The sequence below is a fragment of the Rhyacophila brunnea genome, unplaced genomic scaffold (genome assembly GCF_057557595.1).
Source record: "Rhyacophila brunnea isolate RB1 unplaced genomic scaffold, BYU_Rbru_1.0 scaffold_8, whole genome shotgun sequence".
Lineage (NCBI taxonomy): Eukaryota > Metazoa > Arthropoda > Insecta > Trichoptera > Rhyacophilidae > Rhyacophila > Rhyacophila brunnea.
In genome coordinates this window covers 36,836,367-36,851,165 of record NW_028233350.1, presented here as the reverse complement: position 1 = coordinate 36,851,165, position 14,799 = coordinate 36,836,367, and the positions used below count along the sequence as shown (strand labels likewise).

The 14,799-nt window shown below is 29.8% G+C and overlaps 1 protein-coding gene across 1 annotated transcript in view; it reads right to left on the bottom strand.

The window, feature by feature from the left end:
• LOC147064181 (uncharacterized) overlaps positions 1-14,799 on the bottom strand; it is a 61,873-nt gene that overhangs the window by 37,118 nt on the left and 9,956 nt on the right. The window contains exon 2 of the mRNA XM_085959237.1: positions 5,872-6,043. Within this exon, the coding sequence (XP_085815363.1) occupies positions 5,872-6,043 (172 nt within the window). The remainder of the gene's footprint in view (positions 1-5,871; positions 6,044-14,799) is intronic.

Genomic DNA, 14,799 nt, shown 5'->3' with positions numbered 1-14,799 from the left:
ATCAAGCTCTAATTTATAAGTTATTATAGCTGAGACATGATCGATTATGTTACGATCGTTATTGTAATATTCACTTTAATTTTGTTAACTGGCAATTATTACTGTAAACACATTTTATTTATTAAAATAAAACATGGTGGATTGTATTAGGTACTAATTACACTTAATAAAATTGTAGGGAAACGTAATATTTTATTTGAATTGGTAACGTCATGCCGTCTAAAATTAAGTGAATTAAACACACATGGTATTTTAATTTAAGAATGTTAACATTTTAAAATGTGTGAATATGCGATTAAATTTCATGTGATATTATGATTAATACAATTAATTGATAATTAAAGTGTAGAATTTAATTTTATATTTATCTTTAGTGTATTTCTTGACTAATAAAAATGGCTATTTATCCAATATGGCGAAAGATCGCATGTTACTTGGTTACCAAAAAAGGGGATCGCAATCAGTTTCATAATAATAATATTATGATGACGAGTGACGGCAACTCAATAATTCAAGTGGATTTATTTAAAAATACAAAAAATCGATACAAACAACACACATGGACCCTTAAATTTATCTTCCGGAACTCTAGAGTTCCGTGGGATACCATTTGGGGAATACTACTCTAAATAGACACTGATCGTAATCTTAGAGATGGGTAAGGGGGCCCGATTCAAGATTTGGGGATTATATGAGTGTAGCAATCATACCACAAAGCATTAAATGAGTGAAAAACTTTAATATTATGTATATTGTGTTGTCAAAACAAAACAAGAGAGTGATAATAAAAGTCAGAATTTCTTCACTCCTCATAACTAGATCAGTAGTGTCTGTTATGAGTTATTAATTGAGACAATATCTCTTGTAATATATTATAAAATGTATTGGATTCCTATAAATTGGAAGGAAAGTGCATGAATCCTCATTCACTCATTGAGTCCGTCACGAGACGCACTACTATTGTCACCCCTCACTTCGACACTCACTCGAATCAAGTCTCTCAGTTCTCTTAGTAATATAATTAATCTCTTAGTCACATGAATCTCACAAACACATCATCACCCGCGATTATAACCTCACGCTGTCATATTTATTAAAGTATTATTGTATTTATTGTATTCTTGTAACGACTAATAAATGCCTCTCAAAATATCCAAGCTCCAATGATTTGATCTCCTCCACCTTCATCATTCCCGAATGGGTATCGTATTATTACGAGCGATGGCAGTTCATAAAGATAGTTAAGTAATTGAAATATGCACATTAATTGGACTAATAAAATATTGTGGTAAGGCTTAAAAATAAGGACATTAACAATGTCAGTGATTAAGGAAAGCCTAAGGTATTTAGGTATCTGGTGACGCACGATGTTGCTAAGATTATGCGAGCTGTAAACCCTACAATCTTTCTGGCATCATCAGATTTAACATACTACCTGAGACAAGACATTAGCCATGTATAATAAAGGTATGGGCAAATACTAAGTGTTTCACGTTTAGTGTAACGGCTTAAAACTTCTGTATACCAGAGTTTGGAATATTAGGGGAAAATAGCTAGTGAATGAGAAAAGAAGATAGACAAGGATGGTTAATCTACAGGCAAGATTCACACCAGCGCTTCAAAGAAGGAAAAAAGAAATTTATTTAACTAAATGCAATATGTTTGTCAACCCTTAGTTTATATTGTATTAGTATAATAATAAGTCGAGGCATAAGAAAGGAAAATGGCAATTACGTCCATGGTTGCAGAAGAGCTTTCTAGTTATTAACAATCGTAGTTACTGGAGATCAGTCATTAGTATGTAAGGTGCCTTAGCTTAAGAATGTAATGCTAAGAGGCATCAGTAGAAAACAGAAACAATGAGTAACAATAGGTACCTACGTCGCTTATTTTTACTTACTTCTACTAATGCGTTCAAAATATATTATGAATAATATATCATATTTTTCTTATTTAAACTAATACTCCGATTTCAGTATCGTAAGTTAGACGTCAATCTTTTGGTTTTGTATTACGCTATTAGAAAAATATAAAAAAATGTTTATTAGGTAGATAATTAAACAGATCTTTTCTCTATAAATGCTCAGTTAAATGTTTATTCTCATTTGTGGAGTGTAAGTACAAAGCATGACAGTTGCTATAAGACTTTGAAGCCGGATATAATTTAATACACAATAAATACAAAGCCTAATCAATGTCCCCAGATATTACTAATTTTGGATGCATGTTTTGTTTACGTGATAAAATTTAATTTATATCTATTATTATACATACATAAATATTGCAAACAATACCATATTTAACACACGTTGAAGTTTATCTCATATTTCTCTACCTTCAAGCGTTTATATAACAACAAGGTAAAGAATTTTATAAATATTTTTATATTCCTTGTTTGTAATAATATAGATATTATCTAATAATGGGTAATGGCAATTTAAAACTGAAGATAAAAGAAATATTACTAAATTGAAATATAAAATTTAAACCGTTTCACGAAAATAATTTGACATCACAAAATAATAAAACATAATTTTATTTACTTGATTCTATTGTAGATTATTATAATATTAAGTAACTTTGTTTGAGATTAGGGGTTTGTATGACCAACAGGCAGAAGCTCATTTAAGTGCGTAAGTACTTCCTAATCCCACTTATACTCGTCGGAACCGTCCGCGAATCCTTACCTAATAAATCTTCGTGATATTTTAATCCAATTTGTAACAAGAAATATTCTTAATCTCTGCGATATCTGGCCAATATCATTACGCGTTAAAAAAATATGAAATAAAAGTCGCCTATTATATTTTATCCTGGTGCTTTCATTTTTTTTATGAAACGCTCAGTTTTATGTAACATAATATTTTAAAGAATTTTTTCCGAATTGTTTTTTTCTAATTTTGTGTCTCTACACCGGAGATATTTTATCCCGCGATAAAAAAATAACATTTCTTAATAATAAGGATTGTAAGCTCGCAAAGATTTACACTTTGAGAAAAAATGGATAATGAATAGAAAAAGATTATTAATATAAGTTAATATTTCCATAATACAAATAATATTCCTCGCTTCGTTTTATACTTATACAAAAGTGGTGAAGTTTTGTTTTTTGTAAAATACTTTTTAAGTGTTGAATTTATTAATGATACTTGTCTAGACATGATATCTATATTGTATATTTTAAATATTCTCTGTTTAAAAAAAGTTTTCTTGGCTGAGGCCGTTTATTGATAAACTTTCTGTCTTTGCCAAATCCGCTATTGCATGTCTGCAATGATTCAGTTATTTTTTCCCTATATTCCGTTGGTCTAAATAGGGATGTAATGCTGAGCAATGATTTTTGAGTAAGGACGTTTGCCTTGCATAACGGAGATTTTCCCTTGAATGATAAGAATATAATATAGACGATGATAATAATATTATATCCTTTATTGATATGATATTTCTTTGGTCTTTTTTTATCATCAATATCCTCCCACATTTCGAAGGCTTCGAGTTTTTTGAATTACAAAAATCCTAACTTTAATGAGGTGATGGCTATTTTAAAATAATATTTTTAAAAAATCTGAAAAATAATCATTTTTAGCCATCAAATATATTCATTAACCGTAATATTAAAAGAACGCTGAGTTTTCCCAATATAGACTCTGTCACAGTTGGTATGCGCTAATTTATAAATGCTACTGTTATCAAAAGATTTATTTTTATCTTTGTTCGTTAAAAGTTTTTTTACAAAAGTTATTTTTAATACGTCGAAATGTTAGTTCAATACCAGCCGATAAGCATTTTGAAATTTTTGTGGACTTATTTGTGGATATACGAAATAAATCATTTTACCCCAATTGTATTATACATTAATAATTTTTGAATGTATTAAATATGAAGTGGGATAATTATTATTATACATTTTACAAATTACAAAATTCTATATCCCATATTATTATTATTCGAAGATGTGAAATATATGAATTATTAATATAGTCACTGTTATCGTATTTCCTATCACTTTCGACATGTGGAATGGAACCTACGAGTGACAATTTAAACAGAAAGGTACATAATATATAATATACGTGCTAATTCAATTTGATAGACACTTTGATTTTCTTTAGTATTTATAGTATAAGTAATTGCCAACCTTTTCTGATTGGAAGAACCCTTAAAATATTTTTAAAAATCTTGGAAAACTCATATCGTGCCAATAATAAAATATTATACGCCAAAGGTTGGTAAGCATGACCGTTTTTTAATAAATAACATTTTAAATATAATTATTCTTAAATAAGATTGTTCATTTAATATAGTATAATAATATAATATATTGCAATCTATTCAAACAATCTCAATTCAACGATAATTAGGTGTAGACTGGTTTTACAGAAGATGTTAATGTTTAAATGGCCATAACTCCATAACATGTTTCTGTAACTCCTCGAATATTAGGTTTAATAAGGTTGAAATATGACAAAAAGATTTACTTTACGTCTGAAACTAACTGGTCATCTTATACAAATATTATGTGTATATTATATTTTCTAAATATGATTGAATTTGTTTAATCATAATCATCAACAAGACAGTGTTATAACTACACACTTAGAAATGGAACCGATTTCAAATTGTGGGACCGTGAGCTAATTGTTTTTAAACAGGAACCGGAATTCCTTCAAATATAAGAGTTGTAGTAGAGATTTTAAATTTAAAGCTTTATTCTGCCTGAAATCAGTGATTCTAAAAAAAACATATTAATTCATAATATATTATACTGAGGTTTGAGAATAGATGCTGGCAACTGATACTGGGTTCGCGGTGGTAATGTCTTTAAGAGTAGCAATGATATGAATGCTGAAAAAGCGATATTGAACCTGGCTTGGCCACGTGCCATATATGCCTTAACCGGATTCCGGCATCCTGAAAAGCCGCTAAATACCATCCACAGTATATAATATGCACCAAGCAGCCTCTCATTACGCTGAGAGTGATGAGGCGACGTTGGACCTGGCTTGCCTGTTCTTCAAGCCCACCGGATTCTGATATCCTAGAAGGCCGCTAAAAAACTATCTATAGAGTGTATACAGCAAAGCTACGGGATGCTGATGTGACCTAGAACGAAACAAGAAAACTGGCGAGGGACAGAGATTCTTGGAGGCGCCACGTGGTATCCATATGCTCAAACTAAGGGGCGGATATGGCGGAAGAAGAAGAAGAAATAATATAGTGTAGTTACCGGATACTGGCGTGGTCTAGGAAGAATGTAGAGCAACAAGGATTCATGAAGACGTCGTGTGGTGTACATAATATGATCGGACAAGATATTCCAAAATAAAGATAACCACTTATTTTTGAGTTTTGGAAATAAAATACGATACCCATAATATTCTTATATCTGTAGATTACAGTCCGAGTAGGTAGATAGTTTCGTAGGTATTTTGTTTTCTTTATTTTGATCTTATTAGAACCGAATTACAGAATCGAAGCTTTAGTATAGATCTGATTATAATCAATGTATACTTTGAAATTGATTCATTTTATACGAATTAATCGGCCTCATGGAAATCTTAATTATTTTTATTTTATTACAAAAAGGTGGAAAACCATACTTTTTTTCAAAAGTTTTTACAATTTTAGCGGTACTCTAGACAAAAACTCGAATCACTGTCTTTGATAATAATATATTACTAAAAATAATCGTAAATCATAGTAAGAGATATTTACCTCTCAAGTAAAAACTATGTCTAGTAAAATAATTCTATACTGGTCATCTATAACCTTTTACCATACAAGGGAATGAAATAGTAGGTAACTAGCTTTCTATATTGTGTACTATTAAATTAATTAGGTATCTTTGAAAAGAAAGAGTAGTGTTTTTACCTGTATATTGGTTTGTCGTTTTTATACCACACGACAAGAATGACCGAATCAGATGCTGTGCTGAGAGTGATGTCGCACGGGAGGTCAGCTGGTCCTCCGGCCACACTTGACACTGTCGTTCCTCCGGAGGTCAGCTCTGAAGTCTTTCCAGACTCTATCTCTGCATCTATAACTGTATAAATAAAATAATGAATATAAATGTTCTTAAATTCTTCATATTTTTATATTAATTTTACCTTTTCATTCATGGCATTTTGTTTAGGTAAGTGCATAATATTTGAAAGTTTAAACTTTACTACGGTATAGCATATAGTGCCCAACATGGGTGCTGAGTCTTGTGTGTAGATACTAAGTGAACAAACGATTCCAACGCATAATCTTATCAGTTTACTTCCACCATACTGTCTACTTCTCTAGTTTTTGGTTTAATAGTTCGCGAGAATTACAACATGGAAAAGTTATGGTACTCAGTCAAATCGTAATTAATAATATTATATCGATAGAGGTGGAGCCAACCCCTAAAAAAGACTGCCCGATGGCCAAATCATTCACAACCTTAAGTCATATAGGTCCGTAAAAAAATAATACAATAATATATTATATTCATGATCTATTAAATTAATATTGATGACAGATGCAATTTTGTAATTTAGAGAGGGGTGCAAGTGTGATTTAGTTTTATTGAGAATTGTGTGCTCATTTGTTTGCTAAATTCAAACAATGTATTACTAACAAATAAAATAAAGTAGGTACTAGATATCCAGTACTGCTGTGGGAGTATTGAGTGCCTACATTGTATGGTAGAATTTTTTAAATTTTGCTTTTAATATCATCATCTGACCGATGTCCGATCCTAATAGGATCATATGGGCTTCCACACAGGGGAGGTGTGTATTATCAACTTTTGTTTTTACGAAAAATGTATGTCAGTCACTTGCCCAACCTATTAGGTCCATACTCTGATTCATACACAAATTGAAAAACAATATGCGTACTTGCCAGACCCAAGATTCGAATCTGGGACCCACGACGCTATATGCCAACGCTTAAGCTGCGCGGCCATCGTGGGTGATTACCAACTTTTTAATATTATCATTATACATCACTTGTAACTTGCCCATTTTACATTAATACGTAATATGAATAACAGTATTTTAAATTTAAATTTAAATAAAACTTTATTTTAAAATTGAAATATTTTTGTCAACTCTGTGTCATATAATATTTGAAAATATCATTTTTTAATGTAATCAAAATATGTATTGTAATGTAGATACACAAACAGAGAATAAACATAATTTTATTGAGAGTTACGCAAAACTGCGTTCAAATTTTTGAATTAAATATAGTGTATATTTTTATGACTCACAATAAAAACAGATTAATATCCAATTAATTTTATTATTACATACATACAATAGTAGACTAACGTATGTTGTTTTAAATAGTTTATATATGTTTTTTTTGCAATAGTAGATTCTTATTTTTATTGTAATGAATAACATAGGGGTTGTTTAATGTTATATTTATTGACAACCTCATCTATACAGATATTATTATCCGTATACACTACCAAAAATAATAATTTGCAACCACCACTGTGGCTTCACTAAGCAGAGGTTTGAATGGTCGCTTATTGCTGGGTCAAATTCTTATAACGTTTTTCAATTAATATGTCTGATTGGATACGGCTCACGGGTCCAATATGTTGAGTTATTGGCTAAAAGCTAATCCGCATACAAATCTGATGAGATACTTTCCCACTGTTGAAGTTCGCATGATTTGTATTTGGACAGAAATGAGCCAACGATAAATTAAGTTTATACAGTTTTCTACTATTTGATACCCCGTAAAATGTTAACTCGATTATTTTATAATCTTGAAAAAACTGCGAACTTGCTTTGACGTGCCTTTGGTTCAATAGTTTTCAAAGTCAGCACAATATTAGGTTTTTTTTTGAGATTATCTTTGTAGATTTCAAAAATACTTCTATAAAAACACTCTCTTTAACTATCTGATGCGATTGGCACCCGAATAATGTAACCCAGTGAAGAACATTTACTATGCTGTTCAAATAAATAGAATAGATGAATGTTAAAATAATTTTAAATCATTTCTCGTATACTTAAATCTTAGCACAAGCTTGCCTTATTAGGCCGAAATTGAGAATATGTATAAATATCAAACATATTTTATGAAGGATAATTTATTTTATAAAATCTTTTACATTGTAAAAGAGTATTTTGCAGCGTTCTAATATGAAATTTTATTTTACCAATTAAAAAATAGATTACTGGCCTTCAAAGCGTACTATTGTTCTAATCTCACAAGTATCTTCAAAAAATACGCAAATGTGACCTTTTATCCAATATTAAAAATAAGTAAATTTCAGTAAACATGGCAACACTGATGGCTGCCACTGTTGTGACAGTTTGTATCAAAATAGAACGCATTAAATTGACCAACAAAATTATTGATTGTAGAACATGAAAAATATGAAAAAATATAAATCACCTGCCAGATTACTAAATTATAAATAAAATACATATTGAAAACATAAACGTGATACAAAAATAAGATAGACAATTTGAAAACACTTAACACAAATATATAAATACTATAAAAATACAGAGAAGGATTCGAATAAGTGCCCACCAGAATTCGCTCCCAGGAGTGATCCTGGTATCGGTTAGTAATTAAGAATTAAAAAACAAAAGCCGATTGCCAATAAGTAACGATATTTAGAAGGCGCTTCAGAGAGTATTGTAAAAATACTACTTAAAATCGTCGTAATTAGATTGGACATGGCGTATAGCTTAGTGATCGGGGACATGGGCACGAATCCTAGGGGGCGCAGGTTTGAATCTTGCTTGGTGTCGTATTTAATTTTTTTCTAACGGCTTAAATATTTCTGATAAGTGTTTTCAAATTATGTATGTTCAATAGAAGTATGTTACAATAGTGAATTATTTGTTGAATAGTCTAATAAAATTAAGACTCATTTGAATGTATTTTCTTAGTAAATTTATGAAAAATTTTAATTTCCTTCATTATTAGATTTACCACTCTCACTGTAAATGCAAATGTGATATATATATATATCGACTGTTGAAAGGAAAAAGGGTGGAACCCTTAGTTTTTTCAAAATAAGTTTTATTGCATAATAACGTTATAATCAACTAAATACACCTTGTGCCCAAAGGATGTAAGCTACAAATGCCGATTTATAATCTTAATTTAGCTAGCAATTTAAAAGAAGGAATTCATGTGGGAAAAACGACTTAACCATCATTTTTGTTGGTGCTTTTTTTATTAATTCAACAATTAATACGATATTAAGTATGTAATAACCAAATTATTATTTATCATATACTTCAAGGTTATATAATTAATGTATTTTAATTTTGACCGAAAACCATAACAAAAACATTTTTGTGCCTCCTGTAAAATTTGAGTTGTGTGGATTACACTCTTTTTCCTTTCCACGACGATATAATATTTGTGAAAGTATAATTCACCCACACAATAAATTTACCTGTTCATATCCAGGTTATCAAGTTGTACATACAGTGAGTATTGATTGAACACGCTATTACGTTATAGTGTTTACATTATAATGGTGAGAAACAAAATATTCTGTTATTTCTAGTTTTCCAAATTTAGAATGCTGACAGCCTTTCGAACAACGTATCGATTTATCAGACGATTCCGTTCTAAACGCTCTTTTACATGCTTGGAAATGTAGGATTAACAAAAACCGATGTTTCTCCATATTATGTATATTCTGAAGATAAATTTTTCCCGATAACATTATTTTTCAGAGTTTATATATTGAATAATAATACAATATAATTGATAAATGAAGAATTATGGAAAGTACATAATTGAAGGTGTGTATTTCGGATGAAAACATTAAAACTTAATATAAACATATTATATACATATATATCATCCACTGTTGCATAAATGCCTCTCCTAGCTCTCTCCATTCTTTTTGGTCCCTAGTTTTTTGCTACCACGTACACCCACCAAACTTTTTGAGTTCGTCTATTCAGCGGATTTTAGGGCGTCCCTGGGGCGTCTAGTGCCCCTTGGGTACCGCTATATGACGGAATTTATTCAGCGGTTGTCCACTTGCAGAGCAACATATCCACCCATTGCCATTCAATCTGCTTAGTGACTTCTATCACATCGCGTACTATTGTCTGCTTCCTTATTCATTGCTTTATTTTGTGATCTTTACGCGTTATGCCCGACATGCACCTTTCCATGCTACGTTACGCTATTCGTAATTTACATAATCACACATTGGTTGAGCACTTTACGCTTAAGACAAAATGGGTGGTCAGCTTTGAAGAAACTATTCACGCGCCCAATATACACGTATATATTTTTTATAATACTACAACATGCCAAGTGACCCAATGACAGTAGTGTAGCAAACAGTAGTATATTTAGTAATATAAGAAAAACAATCACAAAAATATACAAGCTTTGAGAAAATCATATAAAAATCGTTGGAAAGATCTAGTCATCCAGTGTGGTATTCAAGAAGTACAAAACGTCCCCAAGGTAGACCTAGAGGCCGCTGGATTGATAAAATGATAAAATTCTGCGAAAGTACGTGGCAACACAATTCACAGGACCGAGAGAAGTGGAAGCAGCTTATAGAGGCATCATCCAGCAGTGGATAGATTTAGGCTGATGATGATGATGATGATATAAATATGTTGTGACCTCGCTGAGTCGAACTCGGAGCACCCGGATGAAAGGCCAGCATCTTACGCACTGGACTACTAGGGTTTATTTATACAATACTTATAATATGTACCGATACATAGTTTTATTATTAGGAATCAACATGAAGTTTTTTTATAAATCAGTTTGCAAACAAATTGCATTAGGTACTTTCTTTTGATATTGTATATTTTTTAACTAAATTTATTCGGTACTATTTTTTTATTTTTATATTTTAAATCTATTTTGTGTGCGAATATAATTTTTAATAGCATTTAATTCTTACTTACGTACTTGCTTCAGCATGCTCGATCATGAGAGGATCATAATAATATGGGCCTCCACAGAGTGGAGATTGTATTAAAAGATTTTATTTTCACGATAAATGGGTGTTAGCCACTTGCTCAATTTACTGGGTCCATACTCTGACTCCAAACATAAATTGAAAAATAATATGTATTGTGTATTTGCCAGACCCAGGATTCGAACATGAGGCCCACGACACTAGGGAATCCAATCCCGAGCAAAAATTCTGATCCCGGGATTTCGGGATTACAATTTGATAATCCCGGGATTGGCATTCTTTCCATAGTTAATACATTTTTTTTAATATTTACAAATAACATTGATACAATCGGGCAAAAATATATAATTTATACTATTTTAGACATTTTTATGCAACGTTTTCATTAGCTCGTATTCTTATTTGTGCGGTAGTTGTTTGTCCGGTACAAATCTTGCAATCGATTTTTAACTAACTTCCCGGCTAGCTAGACAAATATATCAGAACACGATGCCAATGTATTCTTTTAATACTTTTAGCCATCCTTAAGCAGAATCGAATTCATTTTCAATTAATTCTGTTTTGTATAGAAAGATATTTCAAAAAAATCCGTAAAAAGTTAAAGACTATTATTGGTTACGAAGGCGGTGGTCCTAGCAACTAAATTATTAAAATATACGTGCGTTACTATGGAAATCAAAATGAAATGTCAAAATGACATTTCAGTATTTTTAATTTGTTTGTTTGTTTGATTTTTTTATTTAATTATTATAATAATTCAACAGAAAATTTAAAAACTTTGTATATAAAAGTTCTTTTTATTTTGAAATTATTATTGTTAATTATGTTAATTGTTCAATCTTGAAGATACATAAGTTTAATGGAATAATGTAATATAAATAATAATGTGAATTTAATATGAGATTACTGTTTCTGGTAGTAAAGACTTAATTAATGGGTTAGCTAGATTTAACACAGTAATGCAAATCGTGGTGTATGGCCTTTTCGCTTCATAAATCTAATTAATCAGCCAAATATGAAACTGCCGTAAAACTTATAAGATCATGGTGGAATTACTTTGTTAAAAGTGCGAAGAATTGTTTTTTTCCAATTTTTCTCATTTTTATTGATTTATGTGAAAAAATAAAATGAATCGGCAACTTACATATGGGTATAAATCAAACTTCATTCAAACTCAGTTTATTTCTAATTTAGTTATTTGTTATTAAAAGTATTTTTTCTGTTATATTTTAGTTTTTTATTTTATTTTCATAAAAATTGATAAAAAATCAATCCCGAAATTCCGGGATTATGTTTACCAATTTCGGGATTCATAGGTATCAAAAATTGCTCGGGATCCCTACACGACACTTTAAGTCGTCATATGGGCGTCAAGTTATTTAGCATTTACGTAAATTAAAAAATTGTGCTTTGGTGCTTACTATATTATGTTTTAGTATTTGTTTATTACATAATAATATGTATTAATTATTAACACTTCATATTCATATTTCAGACAAAGGCAATAAGGTACATTTTTTAAAACGTAGATTTGGAAAAACTTTCCTGGTATTTTAAAAGATCTTTGTGTATTATTATATTTCGTACATAAAGAACAAAAAGTAAAGATATTACTCACATGAAAATTTGCAACACAATTCATTTTATAATTAATTATTAATAGTTAAAATATCATGTTCTTTGTTCACCATTATTTCTCTGATAAAATAAATGCCAGACAATAATTTTATAATTTACATTCTATTTTAATTAAACAGTTTTTTTATTAATAAAATTTTAGAATCCGTTGAAAAATAATGAAAAGTAATTATTAGTAAAAATTATTAAGTAAAAATCAAAAAATATTTTGTTAAATACCGACACAAGATAATATATTATATTAGATTTTTATTATTGGATATATTTTATTATAATCTTGAAAAATATCAGAAATATACATATTATTAAAAAATTTCCTAGAAAAAAGGTGGACTGGGTGACATTTGGACTCGCATAACAAATGATAAAGGAACTCACCCAGAAAGTAAATGATTTTTTTAATGGGTATGAAATTGGTCAACATTATATACATACTTACAAAATAAAAAAAAATAACAATATTATTATTTATCGCCTGAATATTTTACGTTGAAAATATTTTTTGAGTTATAAAAAATTGTATTATAGAGTGTAAGATTCTAGAATGTCTTTTAAAATATAAAAAAGATACCTACAAAGAAATAAATTGAAGATATAATTATTTCAAGTATTTTGTGAATTGGAATTTGGTAAATAAAAATAATTGACAAAAGTTTCCTATTAATAATTTTGTTATTAGCATAAAGTAATTTAAAATAAATTATTATATAACTCTGACAAAAAGAATCTTACTAAATGATTCAGCCGCAAAATTATTTTTAGTACGCCTAACATAATGTAGGCATTACTTTTCAAAGCAATATAAGTTTTTGATTTTCTTATACATCTGTGTTTGTTTTGATTCGGTAAAAGGCCTTGCCTAATATAGTATAGTATAGATTTTACGTTATTAAATAATATTATTTATGGTGTTTATAATATTGTACAGCCAAATTATCATCAGTCATTAAAGTATGTAAATAAAATATAATATTTAATATATATATTATATTAATAAGTTAACGAAAGCATATGAATAATAGAGGTTTAATTTACAAGACCAAAAAGACCAAACACGATATGAGAATAAGCTACAACACAGTTATTGTAATTGACAGAACGTGTGTAATAAACAGAGTTTCTTTATATAAAGTGTGTTCCGTAACGTTTAGGTTACATTCTGGATAATAACTGGAATTATATATATAGCAACCATTCTACTCAGCATTAAATGAATGACACACTTTAATATGTAGGTTTTTTTGTTAAAACCAAACATTAATTATTGTCAGCGTTCCCCAATCATAACTAGATCAGTAGTATTTGTTTTGATTAAGAATTTCGACAATATATATACTGCTAATACTAACTAATAAGAAGGATAATTTATAAATACTCATTTAACTCATAGAGTCCATCACGAGACGTACTGCCATTGTCACGAGTTCTTCACTCGGCATAGTACATACGGTATTCCACTCGAATCAAGTCTTTCAGTGCATTCTAATAATTGATTCGAAATTAAATAGATCTCACCAGTACATCATTATTAAAGTATTATTTCATTTTTGTACCAACGTGAAACAAACAGTTAAACATATACCATTGCACTAAAATGCTGTGTCGAGAAGGACATTGTGGTTTTTAGGTGACTGAAGAAAATACACACTTGGGTCATGTAATTAGTGACATACTGAGAGTAGACAGGTAGGCTGGGCGGTAACACACTCTAAAGGGCGGATAATTAATGATAAATGCGATTACAAATTTAAGATAGGGCTTTAAAGAATTCGAAAGTCACTGAAGATAGAACTGAAATTATTTGTTAATTTAAAATAGCCAAAAAAACTAATAAAATATCGTGTTAATGAATTAACATTAAATATAAAACCAAACTTGATGATGTCATTATGAATCTATTAATTGTAGTTACGAGGTTGCATAGAATATTGGTGAATTTATTAATAAAGGGTTATTAAATACGTGATTATATTATATACTGAACTTTTCTCTCAATAAGTTGATTGTGCCATGAACTGTACGATATATTGCACCATATTGTCGGAACGTACCGAATTGTCCAGAATAAAATCATCAAATTAATGCCAGAAAAATATCAGTACCTAATCATGTTTCTGTAGCATTCTCAAATTAAACCTCCAGCCTAGAAACTACATCAAACTAACATTTTTGTGAATGTAAAAGTGTTTCAGGAATAGCATGTCGGTTTTTATTACTCCAAATGCGACAATTGTGCTTATTTACGAAGC